At 39.6% G+C, this 21,173-nt stretch overlaps 1 protein-coding gene across 8 annotated transcripts in view; it reads left to right on the top strand.

Moving 5' to 3' along the window:
- The first annotated feature begins 53 nt into the window (after nucleotides 1–53).
- The window catches only part of CREM (cAMP responsive element modulator), a 34,547-nt gene continuing 13,427 nt past the window's right edge, over nucleotides 54–21,173 (top strand). For 3 of the 8 annotated variants that reach the window (XM_085563968.1, XM_021542918.4, XM_021542917.4), the window contains exons 1-5: nucleotides 54–302; nucleotides 5,756–5,873; nucleotides 13,061–13,207; nucleotides 17,896–17,987; nucleotides 18,131–18,276. In XM_085563968.1, coding sequence (XP_085420094.1) covers nucleotides 5,760–5,873; nucleotides 13,061–13,207; nucleotides 17,896–17,987; nucleotides 18,131–18,276 — 499 coding nt within the window. In that variant the 5' untranslated portion in view covers nucleotides 54–302; nucleotides 5,756–5,759. The remainder of the gene's footprint in view (nucleotides 303–5,755; nucleotides 5,874–13,060; nucleotides 13,208–17,895; nucleotides 17,988–18,130; nucleotides 18,277–21,173) is intronic. The other 5 variants (XM_085563994.1, XM_085563955.1, XM_021542919.4 and 2 more) reach the window with 4 other exon arrangements.

Here is a 21,173-nt window from a genome sequence, read left to right as displayed (position 1 = left end):
GGGCCGCCCCGCCCGCACCGCGGCCCGCCCCGGCCAATGGGCGGCGCCGGCGGGGCCCCGCGGCGGCGGTTGGTCAGCGCCGCGGCCGTTGCGCCCCGCGGCCGCCCGGCACCGCCGCCCGCCCGCGCGCGGCTCCGCCTCCCGCCGTGGCCGCTGGCGCTGGGAGGCCCCGCAGACGCCATTTCCTCGGCGCCCCCGCGGCGGCGCGGCTGCATCAGCGCTGACGTGAGGCCGACGTGCGGCTCCGCCCGGCCCGATCCCCCCCACCCCCTGTGACGGGGGCAGCACGTACAGGGCGGCGGGTGAGTGCGGGAGGGGGCGGGGACACGTGTGCGCGCAGCCCGACCCCCTGCGGGCCGGGAGCGGGGCAGCGCGGAGGGCAGCGGGCGGCGCGGCGGGCAGGGACGGGACGGGACGGGACGGGACGGGCAGGCGGGGGGCGCTGTGCCGCGCTTGGCGCAGCCCCGCCGCGGGAGCGCGCGGGAGGCGGCGGGGGCGCGTCCCCGCCGGCAGCCGGGGGCGCGCTGCGCTCAGGGACGGCGGCGCAGAGCCCGCACGGCGCTGTGGGGCTGCCCCGGGGCGGCTGCGCGGAGCGCCGGCTCCGGTACCGCCCGGCAGCCGCGGCGCTCGCCGGGCTCCGGCAGGCGCTGGCTCCAGAGCTTGCTCGGGACGCCGGCTCGGCTCGCCCGGCGTTGCGGCTCGGAGCGGGGTCAGCGCCTGCCCGCGGCGGGCAGAGCGCCCCGACCGGCCCGTCCTGGGGTCTGCGCGGGGCTGCCCCGGCCGAGGGCAGCGGCGGTGCCCGGTGGCTTTTGTGCCTTAGTCCGTTACTCGCAGTTATCGCCTTGCCCGTAGAGCGTTCGGAGCTGGGTCAGAACAAGTGGGGAGGGATCACAGTGGGCTTCGTGAGTTCGAAGTCTTGCTTGAAGCTTTTATCTGCATCCCCCACTGCTGTGACAGCATCATTTTTGGTGCTGAGTGCAGCCGCTCTTACGTGGTTCCAGGGACTGATGCTTGCTCGACGGATGCTCTGGCTTACCCCGGCTGGGCCCCTCTGAAGGGGCCGCGTGTCCGCTCGCAGCCGGCTCTGCGCTGCATTGGCAGCGTGGTTGAGGCGGCAGGCGCCGAGTGGCCGAGTAGCATTGCCTGTGCTCAGAGTAATGTTGGGGTTTTAAGATTTTTGGGGAAGAAAATAGGGAAATAAGACTGTAGGAGACACAAGAACCTTAGTGATGAAGCTTCTGTTGATACTGAAAACTTTCAGACCCAGCAGTTTGCAGACAGTGCACTGTGGTGCTGCTGCACATTTTACTTGACTGAATTCTGTGATCACCTTATCAGCTGGTGTTCTTCATGCTACCAGCATGGTAAAACTGTTATTACAGAGTTGATAGAAAACACAGTGCTATTCTGAAACCAGTGTATTCTGAGAGTTTCCATACTAACTGTGGGGTCAGCAATAAATGCAAAACAGGTGTTTGTACATTCGTATTCTTGATTTCTAGTAACTCCCCTGTGAATAAAGGCCTTCAAAGAGATTTGGAGCAAGGGCTGAAACATATTTTTTTAGCTCCTTACGATTGATTTCCTATGTATCAAACCACATTTGTAAATGTAAACAGTCCCTGATGTATAAAGGATGATTGAAATAAAAAAGTTGTTTGTAAAAATGTCTGTGGGTATTTATTCAGACAGTCACACACTTCCAGTTATGCAAAATACTGTAGCAATGTGCTTTTGCAGTATAATTTCACCAATAGACCTTAAATATTATGTTGATATGCAGTGATGTAAAACAAACAGCAGTACAGGGAGGAGTGAAAGGATTTCTTGTGCTCTTTATTGCAAAAGAACATAGCTTGCTAGGGATATTATCCTACATATCTTACCTATGGGCAAAAATACAAAGAATTCACACCTTTACTGTAAATTGCTCAAAATTTTCTAGGAAAAATTTTCTGTATTCCTGTAGCTGATTCCATCTGTCAGATTTCTCCTGTCAGGGGTGGTTCATCTCGCAGTTGAATAAGCTTTTGATGTGTACTGTATGCATCATCTTAATCAGTGTTTATCTGCTACTGATCACTGCCCTGCTGTCCATTAGTCTCAGTGACTACAGTAAAGATGTGCTTAGGTATATTGAAATGTTGCTGGTTTGGTAACAGTTAAACCTCCTGCCAGATCCTGAAGATCTCTTTGCAATGTTGTAGGAAGAAGCAAAGATCTTTGCTTCATTATGGAAAACCATTTTTTCCCCCTTTTTATGTGTGTGCAGAGGTATAACCTATTTATTAATTTAAAAATCTAGACTAGTATTTTAAATTATTGTTCAGTCTTTGTAAGTAACTAAGATTGAAAATGTAAGAAAAAGATGTATTAATAATGAGTATAAGACTAAAACTTGTATATAATTAGTCATACAATGAAGAAAAACATTATAATGTTAAACAGGACCCAAGACCACTTACTTTGAACTATTTGCTTAGTTTTCCTTTAAAAATAGAAGGAAGGTTATGTCAACTTTTAAGTGTGATGTGTACTGCTACTGATAGACTTCTATAAAGGATTTTAGAGGCTTTGCGGAAAATTTGGTTTTTCTTTCTTGGAAACTTAATAGCAATGAATGTGTTAATATCTGCTTACAATGAAGACTGATTGAATGTGGTATGTGTGGAAACTGTTTTCTGAATTGGATTAGTAACAGTTTCATGCCACAGTCTGTGTTACTGACATTTTAGAAACAGCATAATTATAGTATTGCTCGGTATTTTTTCTGTGTATATATTAAAAAGTTTGATGTATTCATGTTGACATGATACATAGTACAGGAAATAAAAACCCTGTACAGTTCAGGTTATCTCTGAAGACAATGACAAGCTCATCTGAAATGCAGGAGTTCCTTGGCTTGGTCTTAAGCTGTGTACAAGCCCATATAAACTGCACAGCTGAGTGTGACTGTGCCACCACTGACCCTGTGGGCTCAAATGACTGCAGCTGACCAGCTCCTGCCAGGCCAGCGATCCCATGGCTGTGTCTGTCAAAGATTCCTGTCTTGTATCATGTCTGAATTGTGACACTAATGTGCTAGTTTGTCTTAAATCATCATTCTCACTGAAGTTTTATGCCAAGATAGCTCATGTATCTTTTAGAATTACTCATATACTTTTTTTTTTATTTTGTTTTGTTTTTTTTTTTTTTGTTTTTATTTTAAGGCTGTGATTGGATCTTTATATTTGGATGTTGTTTCAAGTCAAGTCTCTGTTTGGTCACAGAGGTTGTCAAAAAGAAAAGTATTTTGCTATGTTTCACAGTAGTGATTGCATTTTTATGGCAGTCACATTTTCAGACTTTACTCCACCCTGCTAAAGTTCTCAATTAAGCAATCATTTGTATTAGGAGTCAGAATATACACAATTATAGATGGAAAATCTATATAAATTCTGGAGTTTTCCGTGTATATCAAAAATCTTAATTATGTTTTTCACTCCACTGACATGTACAGTTCTTGCTGTTGTTTTTCTAATTAAAGATAAATAATAAAAAAATACCCCTTTCTCTGTACTGCATTCCCCAAAGTACGAGGAATAACTTTCTTAGATTTTCTGCTGCACTGATGTTGTTTTTGTAGCTTTTTGCTAACTTAGTTAATGCAGCACTGCAGATGAAAAGTCTCGGGGAGAAAAATCCTGATAAAGTAGTAGAAATAGATACATTTTTATACTGTTCTGTAATCAGTGAGAAATTAAGCTAAAAATCAGGAACTAAATTTTTTCCAAGATGAAAAATATCACTTTCAGGGTAAAAATTCTATGAAATGCATTCAGTGGGAATAAAAGTACTTGTTTTTTTGTTCTTATTTGGTTTTGGGTGGATTTTTTGTTTTGGTTTTTTTTTTTTTTTTTTTTGGTTTTTTTTTCTGTTTTCTGTGACAGATGGCTCTGGATACAAAAAATAGTTCAGGGCCTTCATAAAGTGAATTAATTCTGGCTATATTCCCATCTTTAGGAAGAGATTACAGTGAATATGTTGCCGGTACATAGGCATTATTTATTCTTGGTGTGTGAGCTGTTCTGAAGCGTATTCTTACTAGAACCCCATGGACCTTTCATATTTGAGACTTTTTTTCCCTACTTTATTATTGTTATTATATTGCACATATATAAAACCAGCATAGTTTTATTAGGTAATATCTTATAGAAAATTATGATTAAAAGCTTGGTGAAAAGCTTGGTAAAAACATTTTCCTCAGAGCTGTTAGACTTTGGTGAATTTCAGTAGACATTTCATTAGATTGTATCTAAACAAAAAGGTAATTAGTGGCAACTTGCAAGAGAAAATGTAGAAAGATTTTAGGTGTAAAATAGCTCCATATAATTCTAATCTGAATTGATACTGGCATAGGGTATGTAACTTCTCTGAGCAGAAATACTCACGTTAACCCATAAAATGGTGAATTGTTTTGCAGCTTTGTTACTAATAGCTATAGTACTGTTAAGTCTGGTCAGTAGAGTACCATTTGAGGCATATGAGCTACAAATATGCTTCTTTGCATCATTTTACTGGGTATGTTTTCATATTTTCATGCCTTTATTTTGGGCACAAATTTGATTTCTAAAAAAGTAATAAAAAGTGTTCTCTTCAAAGATTGTGGAATGTTCTGTAAAATAGTGCCACAAAAGGAGTTTGGTTACATTTAATTTCTTTAATGTAGTTAACTTATAACAGGCACTAAATTCCAGAGCCCTCAGAGTGAGGTGGGCAGCAGTGCCTGCCTGCCTCTTGCATCTCTCAGTGCAAGTCCTGAGAAGAAACCAAAGTAATTATCAGCCAGCTGAAATTATTGAACTTTGACCTCAGGCTTGTCATCCCCTAGTTGCAGAACCTGAACCTGGGGAACTGAGATTTGCTGCCTGTTAAATCTCACAACTAATATCATGTCTCCCTTTTGAGGCTGTCGATTGGTTGTGTAAGTAGGGTGTAGGTGGGAGCGTGCCTGCAGGGCATCCTGCCTGCCTCTGCCTGACCCTATCCTGTCTCTGCTCTGTTTGTAAACTGACCTGTTGCCATGGCAATGTTTGACATCACCTGTTCAATGTTGCACCTTCAGTGCAGGGTTTGGTAGGAGAGAAAGGGAGCCGAAGAGATCCAAGCTCTTGTTTTAAATCTCACACCTTCCGTTATGACTAAGTGTGCCAAGAAATATCGAAAAGGAACTGTCAGGTAATTGCATTTTTATATAGCAGATATGTAGCAAATTTGGAAGTTCTTGCTATGAAGTTTAAACTCTTAGTTTACATTGAGGATCAGCAAGTTCTTAGTTTTCAATGCAATCTATCCTACTTTAAACCTGTAAAGTGAGAAGAATTGTTGTGGCTCTTGAGCCATGAGTAGTTTACAGACAATTCAAGTGTAGATGACAACAGGGAGTAGGCATCTTGGAAGTGTAAGAGGGCTGTAGCAGCCCATGAGGCTGAAGGGACCTTCTGTGGGCAGCACTGCATGGGACCCTGGCACTCTGCTTGTCCCTCCCCTGAGAACCATCTCCAGAGCTGCCTCTCCCTACAGCTTTCCAAAATACTTGTTTGAGAGCTCCTGGATATATTTTAGTACAGAGGAATGAAGAAAAGACTTCGTTTTGACAGATACATATTTATTTTCTGTCTGCATTAAATATAAAATAGTTTGGAGTTACTCTCCCTAGCTGCCTGATATACCTCCCTGTACTGAGTTATTTAAATGTGTATGTACTTGCTTTTAGACTGATGACCATGGAAATGGTTGAACAGGATGACAGTGCAGCGGATTCTCTGACAGAGAGACGTGCTGGTCCCCTTCAGAATCAGCCAGGCCAGAATCAGATTTCCTCAGGATCTGAGGTAAGTTGAAATGTGGAAAGATGAGAAGAATCAATGAAGTGATATTCAGAACTGCTATGATTTTTAAACTATAAATCTTTGTGGTATTCTCATGTTTTATCTTGATATTAAATAGGAAAAATAAAGCAAAGATTTACCGGAAAGTATGCCTTCAGTAGTTAACAAAGGACTAATATGACATCAGGTCTGTTGAAAGGTAACATTTTTAGGAGCCCTTTCAGACAAGAGTGGTCAGTAAACAAACGAGTTTTTTCATTTTACTTCCACAAGGTGATTTTTAAAAGATGAGCTACAGTCTTTAAGAATTGAGGTGGCTACAAGATCAAACTTCATTCACACAAGACTAAACTTCATTTGTGTATCTAGAAGATGTGTTCTATAACAAAAATGAAAACATGAATAAAAATATCTGTAGTTCTCTTCCTAGTTCCAGTTTTTGTACAGAATGTATTTCATCTAGTTGCAGTTACTCTTTTAATGTGTCCTTGTTTTGTTTCATTCCTGTGTATCCAATGAGAGTGTCTGGACTTCTAAAAGCATACTTTACATGTTTTCTATAGTTGCTCTACCTGGATTATTGTTTGGTAGTTAATGGATAAAAGATTATGTAGTAACAATTCTCAAGCATTAAAAATATGTATTGTAATAGTCAGCACTTGAGAGAAATAGTGTTCCTGACAGTACTAAGATTTATAGCTTCAGAAAAGTGTATGGACCACTTAAAAGGATTTTCAAAAGCCCTTTTTTAAATAAAATAACTGATTTTCAAAAATGTCTTACAGACTTTTTTCATCATTGTAAGTTTGAAGTTACTTGTTAAGACTTGATGCCACATATTTATGTTAGATACTTGATTTACATTATAGATACATTTTTAAAACTGAAGACAGCTGCTCTTTTGTCAGATCTTCAGACAAAAAGTAGACCACAAAATATTTATCAACCTTTTTTTGTTGGTTTTGATGCATGCAGCATTGGGAATATTGTTTGTTTTTTTTTCTTTAAGGAATTTATTTGGTTTGCTCTGTTGGTGTCATCCCCTCATTTCTTCTTTAGTGGTTCTGTTCAAATTTTCATATGATGAATGATGTGTAAAATCTATTGGCTTGTGCAATAGCCTCTGCAGGAGACATCTGTGAATTCTGTCACTTGGGTTTTTTAGAGTTGATCCAGGGACAAAGGTGTCACTAATGCTGTAGGAGAGTTTTTGCACTCCTATATTGTGCAATGTATAACACTTTCTATGTTTGTCTGCATTTAACACTTGAATTCTGTGTGTGAAGGTTCAGCTGTACAGGGTATGGGCCTCACGCCTTCCAGTTAAAATGAGTAACTCTGAAGTATTGATGACTCTCCTTCAATTAACACTGAACCAAGAGGTGTAGCTCAGTTTGAAGGCTGTGTTACAGCCTGGAGTGGAGTAGTGGAGTCCCTGTTTGTGTCTGGATGGCTCAGAGAGGCGTCCTGGAGGCGTCCTGGAGGCGTCCTGGAGCCGTCCTGGAGCCGTCCTGTCCCGCTGCTTGGCGCAGGAGCTGCCGTCCCCTCCCGGGCACGCGGCGCAGCGCTCCGGGCCTGTGCCCATGGCCTCGGCCGCTGGCTCCCAGCCCTGCAGCCCTCATATGCCCGCAGTGCCTTCAGGCTGCTCTGCCACAGCACTTGCTGGGTGGAACTGCCAGACAGAGCACTTACTGCTGACAGGCCTTTTGAGACGCTCCTGTGGCTTACGATGAGTAGGATTTTCTTAGCCTGTGTTCCTGCCTGGCTGGCTTGGAAGGTGAGGCGCTTTGTCATGGAGAGTTGGGCCTGGGTGTTGAGGAGTTAAAGCCCGCTGGAGGCCCTCTAGGAGACATCTGACTGATTTTGTGGTGGTCCAGATGGGAAATTTGTGTGTTTCTGAGGATTTCATGGCTGTGCCTGTGTATTTTGACTGTAACATAGGAGCGCAGATCCCATCTCCCTCTTTGGCCTGTTGAGGAGTGCACAAGAGAAGACAACCACTATAACTGACTGAAACATCTTATGTTAGCTTCCAGTCATCCCTCTTACTATTTCTGTTGCAAATATGCAGAAATAGTAGAAAAGAATGACTTGATTCTTACTGAGAGCAAAAATGCCTGATCACTGAAACTGAGAGCTCCTTTTCAAGTATATCCAAGGGAGTGGGGAGATGGCAGCTTTATTTGTGGTTTTTTTTTTAGCAAAATATTTGTTCAGCCTTGGCTTTGGTCAGTCAGAAGTAAAACGTTTTGATACACTGTGTTTTAATTTGTGGTTTTCTGTGCATTATCAAAGAATGAATTGTAGAAGCATCAAGCTTGGGAGGAACTTTTTAAGATTATCTAGTCTGACCTGCCTGTGCAAGCAGTGTCAGCCAGAAGTCTCTCTGCCTGGAATGTAAATATCCCCAAGGATGGAGTCTCTAGAGCCTCCCTGGCCATCTGTACCAGCAGGTGACTGCCCTTCCAGTAAACATGTGGAGTTTTAATGTCCAGATAGAATGTAATGGTTTTTAATGTGCTTGATATTTAATTGAATTATGACTTTGGCCAGGGACTGACTAGCAAAATGCTGAGAGATACTACACAGGAGATGGGCACTTTTTTCTTCTTCCTGGGGGGTAGCTGACTTATTTTCCCCTCCTCTGTAGGCTTTTTAAAGAAATACCTGCCATTTAGTTTTAAAAGGCTGGACCAGGTACTTCATAAGATGATAATCTTTAGAGAGCAGAGATTGTTTTGTGCTGAAGCATTTTTAATGTATCCCCTACTGGGAGAGAGAGGAGACATTAAGAACGTGTGGGCTGGAGACTATGGTGTGATGGGATGACCTCCAATGCTAAGAAGGATGTATTATACATTATTTGTAGAGGAAAAAATAGCGTTTGCATTTTTTTCTTAGTTTGGGTCATAGATATTGCTGTATTCTCCTGCATTTTTTTTTGCTGCTGAAAGTAAAATTACTTGTTCTACTAAAGCAAAAATGAGTAAGTTTGAAACTAGTGAAGATGAGATGCACTTTTTGTCCATTAAATGCTTATTTTTTAAGTAAAATGTCCTACTATAGAATCAGTTTATAGTTGCATTTCTTGCATCTGTCGCTGTTAGCCAGTTGATTAATTGACATGGTAATATTGTTGTGATCCAGCTACCAGAATAAATAGGTAAGAAAGTAAAATCATTTGTGGCTGTCTTTAGAAGCTGTTGAAAATGTGCTGAACACCTGTACAAAAGCTTGATGCCTTTGAGGGAAGAGCAGAGGTGTGAGATGGAAAATTTCTTAACCAGTTTTGAGATGAGCTCCATGAGTTGTCTCAATTGCACAGATCATTTGTTCCTACATATAGAGCTGTACTTAACGAAGACGTTAACTTGTATTGGAATATTTTGATAGTGTTGATGATAGTCAAACTTACGTCTCCGAAGACTTAAATCTGCAATTGTATTCAAAGAGAAATTAGATGTTCCTTTTGCAGGTTTTCTAGAAGCCATGCTGCATTCTGTGTTGCTGCTCTGTGCTCAGATACACTGAATGTAACTGTAACAATGCAAGATCAATGTGCTTTATCCCTTCTCAGATTTGATAAAAACACTTTTAGTTGTCTTTTCTTTTTTCTTCAATCTGCATCTTGATGGGCTCCTCTTTGATTCACTTTTTGTTAATGTTGTCATGTTGTCTATCGTTAGGGCTGTCTGCTGACCTTGTCTGAGATACCGTCTGTTGACCTCTTGCTGCTGGCCTTGAATAGACCTATGTCAGGATTTACAATGTGAGAACTGCTGTCACAGAGCATAGGGAGATTTTCAGTGAGATTTTCAGAGCCTGGAGTGCATAGCTATTGCAAGCTGGGACCATTCAAGTTCAGTAATTTGGGGTGTTGTCCTTGTGGGCTCTTGACATCAGTGTTAAATGTTGCTCTCTAGAGATTGAGACTTATGGGAGTTTGATAGGCTGTTTTAAGTAAGGCTCTAAAATCAGCCTGCCACATGCAAATGCTGGCAATTTAGCAAAGTTGGTGTTCGAGGATTTTAAGTGTCCAGCTGTGTCACTATTTTGTGCTTCCTTGAAGCGTATGGTGGCATCAAATGTCTGGAGTCAGCCTAACCTTATTTTCCTTAAAGGTAGGTACTGCTGTTTTGGCAGTGTCTTTGATATTGATCAAAACATCTGTCTCCAGCTTTTCCTCATAGAGGCTACTCAGTGCCCAAGTGTGGCAGGTCCTTTGATCCTTTATTAGGTGAATCCAGTGTGGATTTGCCTTGACTTTTCCAGAATTGCTTTTCACTTTACTTCTAGAGTTCCTTGTAGTATTTAGAGTCTGCAGCAGGGGCAGAAATCAGTTGGGCCTGTGTCCTGCATTCTTCATTTGGCAATGTTGAAGGCATGAGGGGTTGACTGTGAAGGTAGTCTCTCTAGTACTTGGCAGGGAAGGGATATCTGACATTCACAGGATATCCAGGATAACTGTACAGATGGACCACGTATCTTGAAGTTACATAAATGATGGGCAGCCTCTTTCTCTGCAAGAGTGTGTGCCTCAGTGGGAAGGTGGTACCTGGTCATTCTTGCTGACTACTTTTATCTCCTCATGTAGAAGAATACCTGAAATAATGGGACCATGCTATTATGGGTTGCATGGTTGATATTTATTGAAGCTATTGGTTGTAACTGTTGTGTGCCTAGGAGCATAGAACCCGTAGAGTGTGCTAAGCCTCCCCTCAGCCTCTGTATTCCTGACTTCCTTCTGTGGATTGTTTTCAGCTTCTGTGCCAGACAGTCCTTGAAGTAATGATGTTAAAGGTAGCATTGCTCATCACTGATGTCAAAAATAAATTTCTTTGCCAAGTTTGTTTCAGTCAGGATTTACACATGATAGCATGAAAATGTTCTGGTATTTCAGTTGACACATGAATATTCAGCTTGAAAACTGTTAAGAAAAATCTCAATCAAAATTCAGATTTATCATTATCAAAATTTCAGATTTATTATTATCAAAATAATAATTTCCAATATCTATAAATGCGATGCAGAATATGAACATTGAAAATTTTATAATACTACTGTCTCCTCCTTAGCACTTAAACCTCTTCATTTAATCTCTTATCTAAATTAATGGGAACAAAACCATTTCGCCTTTAAACTTTAGTACAAAAGAGTATTAGCTGAATGAAGTTTTCTTTTTTGGGTTTTTTTTTCCCTGTGGGGTTATACTGAATAAGGAGCTTTAAAATGAATGTAGTTTCTTAATCTCAAGTACTGGATTATTTCCTGATTATGACAGACCCATTGTGTACCAAAAAGAAATTTTAAACTGTTCACCTTTTACTGATTTATGGCTGTTGTACTCAGAAAGTTCTTTCTGACCCACTGAGTATTGTATCAAATTGCAATTCTCACAAAGAGAGCAGTAAATGGAAAGGTCTGGTGGAATTGCCTTTATAATGTTTTGAAAAGTTAGCATGCTTTGTAAACATTTAGACTGCTCTATGATCCCTGCTTGAAGCTTGGGTTTAGCATGTAAGCTTTGCCACAAAAATAGATCATACTCTTCAGATGTTTGAGACTTTCTGGAGCTTAATCTCAAATATCTATTTCTGATAAATTTCTCATAATATTAATATTTGTTGAATAGGTTGGGAAGAAGGTTTCTATGTCCTATTTCCCTGTTACTATTTAATGCCATTTAAGGAATGGTTTGAGGAACTCATTTTCAGGGTTAAAAATGCCCTCAATTGTTCTGTTTTCTGAAAAGTGGTTCAGTTTCCTTCAACACTGAACAATTGCATAGGGAATGTTGACAAGATCCTGTCTTTGTTTCCTAGAAACATTGTTTCTTCAAGGTAATTTTAACCAACATTAGGACTTTTTGATTGCAGTGCAACTTAATAGTAGTTAAAATTTTTCACTTCCTCCAAGAAGGGGATTATTTCCTAGACCAGCAATATCTTACGGATCAGGAATGAAAACTGCTTTTATATTTGGTTTAAAAAAAACCTTAGTGTAAATATATAAAAATTACAAAAGTTTCTTCAACTGTTTTTTTTTTTAATACTCAGCATTCTTTATGTTTTTCTTCTTACTCTCATTTTATGTTTACTGCTCATACTAGATACTTTTGGAGCTGTGAACAAAGGAAGGGAATACTAACAGAATTTTATATTTGAGTCTGCTTTTATTGTTGAATGTGCAGAATATAGAAATAACTTTTCAGTGCAGTTTAATTGAAAAACACAGCATTTCTTTTTATGATATGGTTTATGTTTGTCATTGTCTTCATTTTCCAAGTTTAGAGATGTTTCATCACACAAGTTGAGGTCAGTCATAGTGTTTTGCCTTTGCATCACTGCTTGTTCCTGTTCATAGATTTAACAGTAGCAGCAGAAATATTGAACTATTTCTTAGCCCATAGATGTTAAGCTGTTTCTCAACCCATTTGTCCTCAGCACTGAGGGCTGAGAGTCACAGTCTGGGGAAAGCTGTTGTAGGGCTGTACTAGACTTAGAGAAGATTCAGATGTTCTTTGTTTTTGTTGTTGTTCAAAGCACTGATGCGCTCCAACTCTCCTTTTCTGGGTATATAAAATTATATATATATAAAACAGGAGTCCGTTAAACTAAATCAGTTTACAAATCCTTGTATGGCTTTATTTAACAGGGAAGTTTTTCACTATCTGAAGAATTCTCATGTCTCTTGAGACATCCATCCAAAAAGCATAACTTCTTACCTAATAAGCAAAGGAAAACTAAAGCAGTTCTAATTTTTTTTTTCTTCCTAAGAAAATTCTGCCCTTTATATTGCAGTGACATTCCACTCCACATGGGTTCTGTTGCATTTCTGGAGGTTCTTCCTAACTTTCATGCTGGCAACGTGATGGCTGAGGGTTGGAGTTTTTTTTGATTGAAAAGAAAGTACAAAGCCTCTGGAGAGCAACAAACCAAATAAGGAGGGCAAATAACCAAACTAAAAGTTTGTTAGGGTACAGTTTTAAGCTTTCCAGACTATTTGGAAAAGTACATGCCTTTGGTAGTTTTACTAGTAAAATAATTTAATTTTGTGTATGTGATAATTATCTACATCTAAGCTATTTTAGATGTGGCAACAAAATCAGTCTGTTTTAGCTATCACTTCTAAAAGCATTTGGTGAAATCTTAAGCCGTCTTACTTACACATGATGATTGTAATTTTTGCAGGTTTCTGTAGCTGCTTCCAGTGCTGGAAGAGGATCTCCAGCTGTAACTCTAGTGCAGTTGCCTTCTGGTCAAACTGTTCATGTCCAGGGTGTCATTCAAGCTACACAGCCCTCAGTCATTCAGTCACCACACATGCAAGCTGTTCAGGTTAGCTTTTTTTATTGTTACATTTTCATTAATATTTGGTACCTCATAACTCTTTTCCCAACTCATCTTCAGTTTTACTTCATCCCAGCCAGTGCTGCAAGATTTACTCAGATGGCACAGGAAACAGCAGGGGGAAAGGTGGCAAACATCCAACCAGCAGCATTGTGTAGCAATTCCTTAATGCTTCCTGTTTATCTTATAAGAAATTGTCTGAGAACTTGTGTCTGAACTTATGCAATAGCAAATTTGTGTTATAACCATGGCCTTACTTCAGTGTATCCTGCAGTTTTTAATCATCTTGTATTGCCTTTTGTGGATGTGGATACCAAAAATACAAGCAGCCTCGAAACACACATATATGTGGCAAATGTTCGTGTGTTTAAAGTTGCTGGAACTAGGAAACAGAGGTTGGTGCAAAACATGTAAGACTTTTCAAAGTTTTTAAAAAGTAGTAAAGGCAAGAGAGAATGAATTTGCAGTGTTTTGAAAATTTACTGGCCTCCCATTGTTTTTTTTTTTTTGTAGCTAGGAAGGCCTCTGCTCTAGTTTTTGAAAATGTGTTTGGGAAATACCGGCTGAATTGCTTTTTGCAGATATAATTGATATTTCTTGTAAAAGAGGTAATACACCTCTCCCGTTTAGGAGGGAAGGGTTTTACCTGTGGTCATTGCAATACATTAAGGAAAAACGATGTGTTATCGATCTTGAGAAGCCATCTTTAATGTTAGAGGCTTCTTAGTAACTTTCCAGTATAATAAACAAAAAGACATATATAAGTAGGATTTATATTTGAGAAAAATAATAAAATCGTGATCAGATAATGAATATTTTATTGTTGAGCAGTAGGTGTAGGTGCTGGGACCTCAAGGTTTTGAAATCCTAGATCACTATGGAAAGAGGTGCAGTAGGTACCAATACTTGATCGAACTTGAAGTCAGAACAGAGTATTCAAATACTTTTTTTCATTGGAATTATTTCCAACTGTAATTTTCCTGAATAACCTTTATTCAATAAGCACATTAGTAATTCGCAGTTTCTGTTCCTTTAGTCAGTGTAGATGAAAAGATAGAGGACTTTTTTCAAAGCTCAGAAGAAGAAATTTCTCAGGAATCTCTTGCCAGCTGCTTCTGTGTCATCTTAGGGGAGTGGAAGTCGATTATTTGTTGTATTGAGTGAACTCTGGCTGTCCAACCTTTCTCAAAGGAGTAGAAACAGGAAAGTTTTGTCCCAGTTAATACTGACTAGTTAGTTCAGGCTTTGGTTTCATCTGGGTAATAAAGAGCTTGAAGATGCTGTAGAAGAATCCATTACAGAGGATGTTCAGCCCTTCTGTGATCCTTTTCAGTACACTGTCCTGTCACCTGGCATTTCCCCCAGATCATTTGGCTTTAACTTGCTACCTTGTTTCTGCCAGACAGTGGGGAACTTTGGAAATTATATCAGTTTAAAAAAGAAATAAAGAAGTATGCTGAAGATTGGTGTTGAAGTTTGCATGACCTCTCCCTCAAACATCTGCCATTTTCAACTGGAAAGTGTTCAGAAGTTTTTCTCATAATGGTGTTGTTTCTTAGATGAAAAAATGTGTTTATAGCATTCCTTATTGTTTTGTTAAATGTTGTTTTATTTGTAGGAAGATTTAATTTATTATTTGACTTATTGCTTGCTCCCCCCTGTAGTGTATCAGGTCTTGGAAACAACATGAGTTTGAAGTTAAATTTGTTCAAATGCAGATGAAGCTGAAATAAGTAAAGTTGAAATCTGAACGATGTCCAGGAAAAAATTACAATGGTTTGTGGTTTGTTTGTTAACGTTATGGACATGGTTGTTTGCCCTTAGAGTGATCTGAAGTGTTCATTTCTCTCTTTGTCATGATGAAAATTAAAACTTTTGAAATTTCTTGTAGAAAATGTCCTCTTCCACATTGTGGTGGTTTGACATTGGCCAAATTCCAGGCCCTCATGGAAGTTATTCACTCACCCTCTCCTGCTACAGCTGGGCGGAGGAGAGAATTTACAAAGGGTTTCATGAATTGACATAAGGACCAGGAGAAAACATTCCAACAGCAAAACAGGCTTAACTTAAAGATACAAAGTGAATTTATAACTAACAAAATCAGAGCAGGATAATGAGAAGTAAAATAAGCCCATGAGGACACCTTTTTTCCTCCAGCCCCTCCCTCCTTCCCACTGACAGTGCAGGGAGACAGTGTGGGCATTTTGGTCAGTTTGTCACCCAAGGTTTTCCTCTGCTGCACAGGGAGAGAAGTTGTTCCCCAGTGAGACTGTGGGATCCCTCCCACAGGAGACAGTTCTCCATTAACTTCTCCAGCATGGCTCCAATCTCTTGAGCATCAGTCCTCCCAAAACTGCTGCAATGTGAGTCCCTTCCACAGGCAAACCATGCTCCCAAAACTGCTGTGGTATGGGTTGCTCTTCCACGGGGTGCAGTCCTCCAAGGACAGGCCAGTCCAACTCCGGAGCAAGACCTGTCTCTCCATGGGCTTCCTGCTGGACCACAGCCTCCTCCAGGCATCCACCTGCTCTGGCATGGGCACCTCCCCCACAGGCTGTGGGGGAATTCTGCACTCCTGTGGATCCCCATGGGCTGCAAGGGCACAGCTGCTTCACTGTGGTCTCACCACGGCCTGCAGAGGAATCTTGGCTCCAGCGTCTAGAGCACCTTCTCCTCCACTGACCTTGGTGTCTCCATGTTGTTTCCCTCACATGTTCTCACCTCTTCTTTTCTGACTGGAATTGAAACTGTGCTCCCAACCTATGTTTTGATTTCTTCCTAAATATGTTAACACAGAGGTGTTGCCATCATCTCTAATTGGTTCGGACTTGCCAGTGGTATATCCATCTGCAGAGCCATCGGGAATTGGCTCTACTGGACATCATCGAAGCTTCTAGCAGCTTCTCACAGAAGCCACCTTTGCAGGCCCTCTGCTACCAAAAACCATGCTGTACAAAACAAATACACACATTAAAATGCTTAAATCATCTTGTAATTTCCTTACCTACTTCCTAAAGTATGACTGTTCCCAACTTCTTCAACCATCTTCACAAACTAGTGGGTCTATTGGTAGCTGTTAGAGTAACGTGACAACTTGACAATTAAAGCCTTGGTTTTGAGCTGTTTGTCCTGGGACAAATAGATTATTTAACACCCAGGCCCCAGCAGAATGAAAATTCTGTTTTGAGTTACAGTGCCCAGGCTCTTTCTTGGCTGTGCAATGGTATCTTACTTTTGAAGGATTATGCCAGAGGCTTGAAGGTGAATCCATGAGGGGCTGGCTGCAGGTATATTGGGAGGGAAATGTCTTTCAGCATCTCTCTCTGCTGCTCAGCATTGGTCTCTCCTGCAAAAGGAGGAATGCAAATTTCTTGAAGTACCTGTGTCTCTGCAGTCAGCTTTGATATCTGGTTTGGAGTTATACACCTGTACACATGCAGAAGTAATTCTCACCACCTAGGTGGCAGATGTAGAGTTCTAATGATGTTTGTTGCATATTACCCAGTCAACTGAGGCTACATTAAATATTTTTACACAGAAGTGTACTGTAATAAAATTAACAAATGAAGAGATAATTTTGTTCTGCAACAATCTGCAGTTCTTCAAGGTGGAGTTCTTGAGGTGACCCAGACCTATAACCTATACAGGTTTGAGTTGAGGTGACCCAGACCTATACATTTCCAGAACCTTCCAGACAGTCTTTTTCTATTGAGGTCAGGCAGGTTTTGTTTCTAGTACCAAGCACTGAGGACTGGCAGATGCATTCATTCCAGAGCTCTTCCTTGTATTCCCTGAGCTTCCACTGCAGCTGGTTCAAACCCTTAAAGTCTTCTAGTCTCTTACATCACGTTTTCACAGATGTTAATCTTCACTGTTAGTTTAACGAACTGCTTAATCTGAAACTACAGTCTGGTCTGGCTTCATGGGAAAAGATTTTCATACTATTTCATTTGGAAATCTCAGCACAGCAGTAGTTAAAAGAATCCAAGAAAATAAAGCCTTTTCCTCATTCAATAATGATTTTCAGTTCTGTATAGTAAGATAGGTGCTGGTCAAAAGTGTGATTGAGCCCTAGGCCTTAATGTTGTCTGGAGTAATTTTAAGAATGTATGAAAATACTAAAGGTCTGAGAAAATTAGATACTGTAGATTTCTCAGGCACTTCCAAAACTTGTACAACATTGCTAAGCAATGCCTTTGTATTTATGAATGTGTTAGTAAATCTAATAAATGTATATATTTAAATAAAGTTATTTTTAAAATAGCTTTGGTGTGGTATGAGGAAGCTTTTATTTGTATACTATTGTTTAAAGCACATTAGTGCAGTATTCTGTATTTTAGATATTTGACCTCACTTTAAGAGCTAATTAAATTGTGTAATATTTTTATATTTAAAGAAATCTGTTTCCAATATTTTTTCTAAGTGTCATTCATAAAAAAGTAACCTGGATTATATTGACTTTTTCCTTTTTCAAATGGAAGATGTTATCTGAGTGGCTATGTCTGGGTAACTTCAGAATTTGTGATTTGCATTGGAAAAAGTAGTCTAAAATAGTATGATTAGTGATAAGTCAACAAACTTCCCATAGGTAAACATGGAAGGAATTCTTTAAAAAAATTTACTCTGCTGCTGTTTTTTTAATGAAGTTATGAATTTCAGGAACTTTGCTATTACAGGTAGCATCGATTGCAGATGAAGCTGCACCATCAGAAGTGATAATTGATTCTCAAAAACGTAGGGAAATACTTTCAAGAAGGCCTTCATACCGGTAAGGACTTTTAATTTTGGTTTTGCTGATTTTTAAAGGCAGCTTATTTGTTACAGCAAAACTGTCTGATAAAAGTCAGTTCTTTGATTTTCTTATGGGTATGGATCTTCAAGTACATAAAATTACTTACATTCTTTTTTTAGAAAAATTTTGAATGAACTCTCATCAGATGCACCTGCAGTAGCGAAGATTGAAGAAGAGGAGAAGTCAGAAGATGAAGGAACGCCTTCTGGTATTTCTGCAATGGCCATGCCAACCAGCCTGTATCATACTAACACAGGGCAATACCGTATGTTTGCAAATGTACTATGTGTTGATGCAGAACATGTATAGCAAAGCTTTGTTTCCAGGAGTTGCATAATGCAATAAGGATGTTTGATTTTGATGAAGAAGAATAAGAGATTCGGTATTTCTAAGTAATTGTTATTAATTTTTTTCTAACGTGGGGATTTATAGACTTTTAGTCTTGTAGTATTTGTTGGCTGCTAGATTTGGTTGTTCTAGAGCTTCTATGCATTAAAATATGGGGTAAGGCTCAGCTGAAATGAAAAATGTTGACACTTTTATGTGAATGTTTAATGATACAAATCATTGCAGTTTCAAATTCTTTTGATTTGCTATGTATTAGTGCTATTCATTATATGAAATGGCAAGTAGAGTTTTTTAAATGTAAGTTTGGAGTATGAAATTACTTGTTAAGTTCAAATTTTCTTTTTTAAAAGAACTATGTGCTTTTGTCATCAGCTTTTAAGTATTTACACTTTCACCACAGAATTAACCTAAATCATGGTTTCCAACATTTTATACATCATCCAAATGCAAATTAAAAGTTACATCCACAGTTCTGTTCTATAGGCTTGCTTTTGGATATTTTTATTCTGGCATTTATAGAAGTGTTGCATAACTTGCACTTTGTGACTTCTTTGGACATAATCAGATAATCAGTTATCAGTTTGGATAACTTTGTAATAACAACTCTTTAAAATTATGTATTTTATAAAGCTTCACTCCTACAGTTTGTAGGGGTTTTTCATCTCTTTTCATAAGTAGACACACTAAAGTGCAGGTGTTTTTCCTTTGATATAATGACAGGAAGATTGCATAAGAAATGTTGTGGAGACTTTTTCCTGAAATGAGAAAACAGAGGAAGTATATTAAAACACTGCACTGGCATATAAAAGAGGATAGAATGGCTCTACTTGTGTTCTGCTCACCCTTAGAATTCTTCCCTTATTTTTAATTTATGTAACTAAACTAATTATTAATGGTGAGAAGAATTTGCCTGTACTATCTATCCTTTCAGCATAGAAAGTATTTTTGCTTGTGCCCCTAGGCTGCTTTTCATACCCATTCTGTAAGCTCTAGACATAAATAAATAAATGTTTGCTGTATGATGTCCAGCATCTGAAATGTTCTTTTCTGTGGAAAAGAATATAATCATCCTAAATTACAAATATTCAGTAGAGAATCTGGCATGTATTAATGTATTCTTGTATTCTAAGAAAAATTAAATATTTTTATTCAATTTTTGAATTGTATTTTTGATTTTGCTTAGGTTTAATTAAGAATTTATAAATTTGCCATTTCAAGGCTTAAAAAAAAGTGTTATGATGTCTGTGTGAGCCTGTAAACCTATAGGATTTCTAAGACATTTTAGAGCTTAGCTTTAATTATGGCTTCGTCTGGGAAGCCAAAGCTGTGCTTTGACCACAATGTCTTGCAGGAGGTGATTCTTAGGGGAATATATTTTCATTTGAACACACCTATAAACAATAGTGATAGGGAAATGTTTAAGTGAATATCAGAATTCAAAGGTTTTGGTTCCTTGTTCAATCAGACATCTACTTCTGAAAATTAAGCAACAGAAAGCATCACTGACGATGTGAGAACAGAATCCACAAAACTTTAATTAAATCTAATGTGTTTTAATTTAAACTTGGCTATAAGCCAAGCATGGGAGATTTCTGTTCTTTGCTGCTTTTTCTTTGAGTAAGTTACAGTTGTAGCATAAAACATGTACTGTATAATTAAGGTTCTCATTATAATGTGGCATTGCTTCAAAATGCAATGTCAGCCTTCATGGACTCTCTTGGTTTTGACTCAAAAAATCAAGAGAGTTTTGAGAGCTTTTTCTTTTTCGAAATAGTCTTTCTTGCTGAATTGATTAGTTCATCAATTTGTTTTTTTTTTTAAAGTTCACTTTTGTAAGTTAAAATATTTTTTGCCTCAGCAAAGTCTGTATATTTTAATTAGGCCTGGGGGTAGCAAGGATGGTCATTTCCTTGTAATAATGGGGGTCTTAATTTGGAACTTACTGAAGAGAGCTTAACTGTTGACCCCTAGTCTTTACATTCATGAAGCACAGATTTGAAGCATTTTTGAGCTATCCTGTTGGTTGCCTGTAATCCTCAGGAGCTGCTGTTAGCTAAAACCAGGAACACTGGGTGGGAATGTAGCAAATCCAGTGTTGATTTTAGACTGGATATGATGCAGATCACTCCATGTACCTCCTTCATCTTTATGCCTCCTGTTTATAACCCTGTGCTTCTGCCTGTCGTTTCTGTGCCTGAGGACTCCTCTCTCCCTGGCCAGCATGGGCTGCACATGTTCTCCTGCAGGCATTCAGTAGTTTATGCATTAAGCTTGTGCAGTGTCTGTGGCAATGAAGAACTGGCATTGTGGTGTCACTGTGGCCATCTGAACTGTGCCCTGGTTTAAAAGAGGTGTTATGTTATTATGTTTACTGGTTCCTTTTTTTCTCTACTATTCTCTCTATTCCTGCAAAGGAAGGACAATTTCACTGAAAAGGTCACTTTGACTGTGTGTTTATGTCTCAATGTCTGGCATGACTCTTTTTGGAAGAACTTGATAAGTGAATTTTTCTGGAAAATGTATTTTTGTCTATTAGCAGCATTGATGGCTCTTTACTTACTTTTCACCAGGCAAAATGGTATGTTGCCATGGTTTCCCAGTACCCTTTTCCTTGGAGCTTCTTGGCTTTGGCTTATGGAAGCAGACAGGCTGGCATGACCCAATAAAATGTCTTTGCCAGCTACCTCCGTCAACATATGTGTGATCTTACTGCCAGGTGCTGTCTTGTGTAGGAGCCTTGTATTCTTATCTGACTACACACCTACTCTATTGGCTACAGTTCTGTCATGTTGGTTATTTAATACTGAAAAAAAA

Source organism: Lonchura striata, chromosome 2 (genome assembly GCF_050655825.1).
Source record: "Lonchura striata isolate lonStrDom1 chromosome 2, ASM5065582v1, whole genome shotgun sequence".
NCBI lineage: Eukaryota > Metazoa > Chordata > Aves > Passeriformes > Estrildidae > Lonchura > Lonchura striata.
Note: the sequence above shows the minus strand (reverse complement) of the source record. Positions and strands in the feature narration are given on the sequence as shown.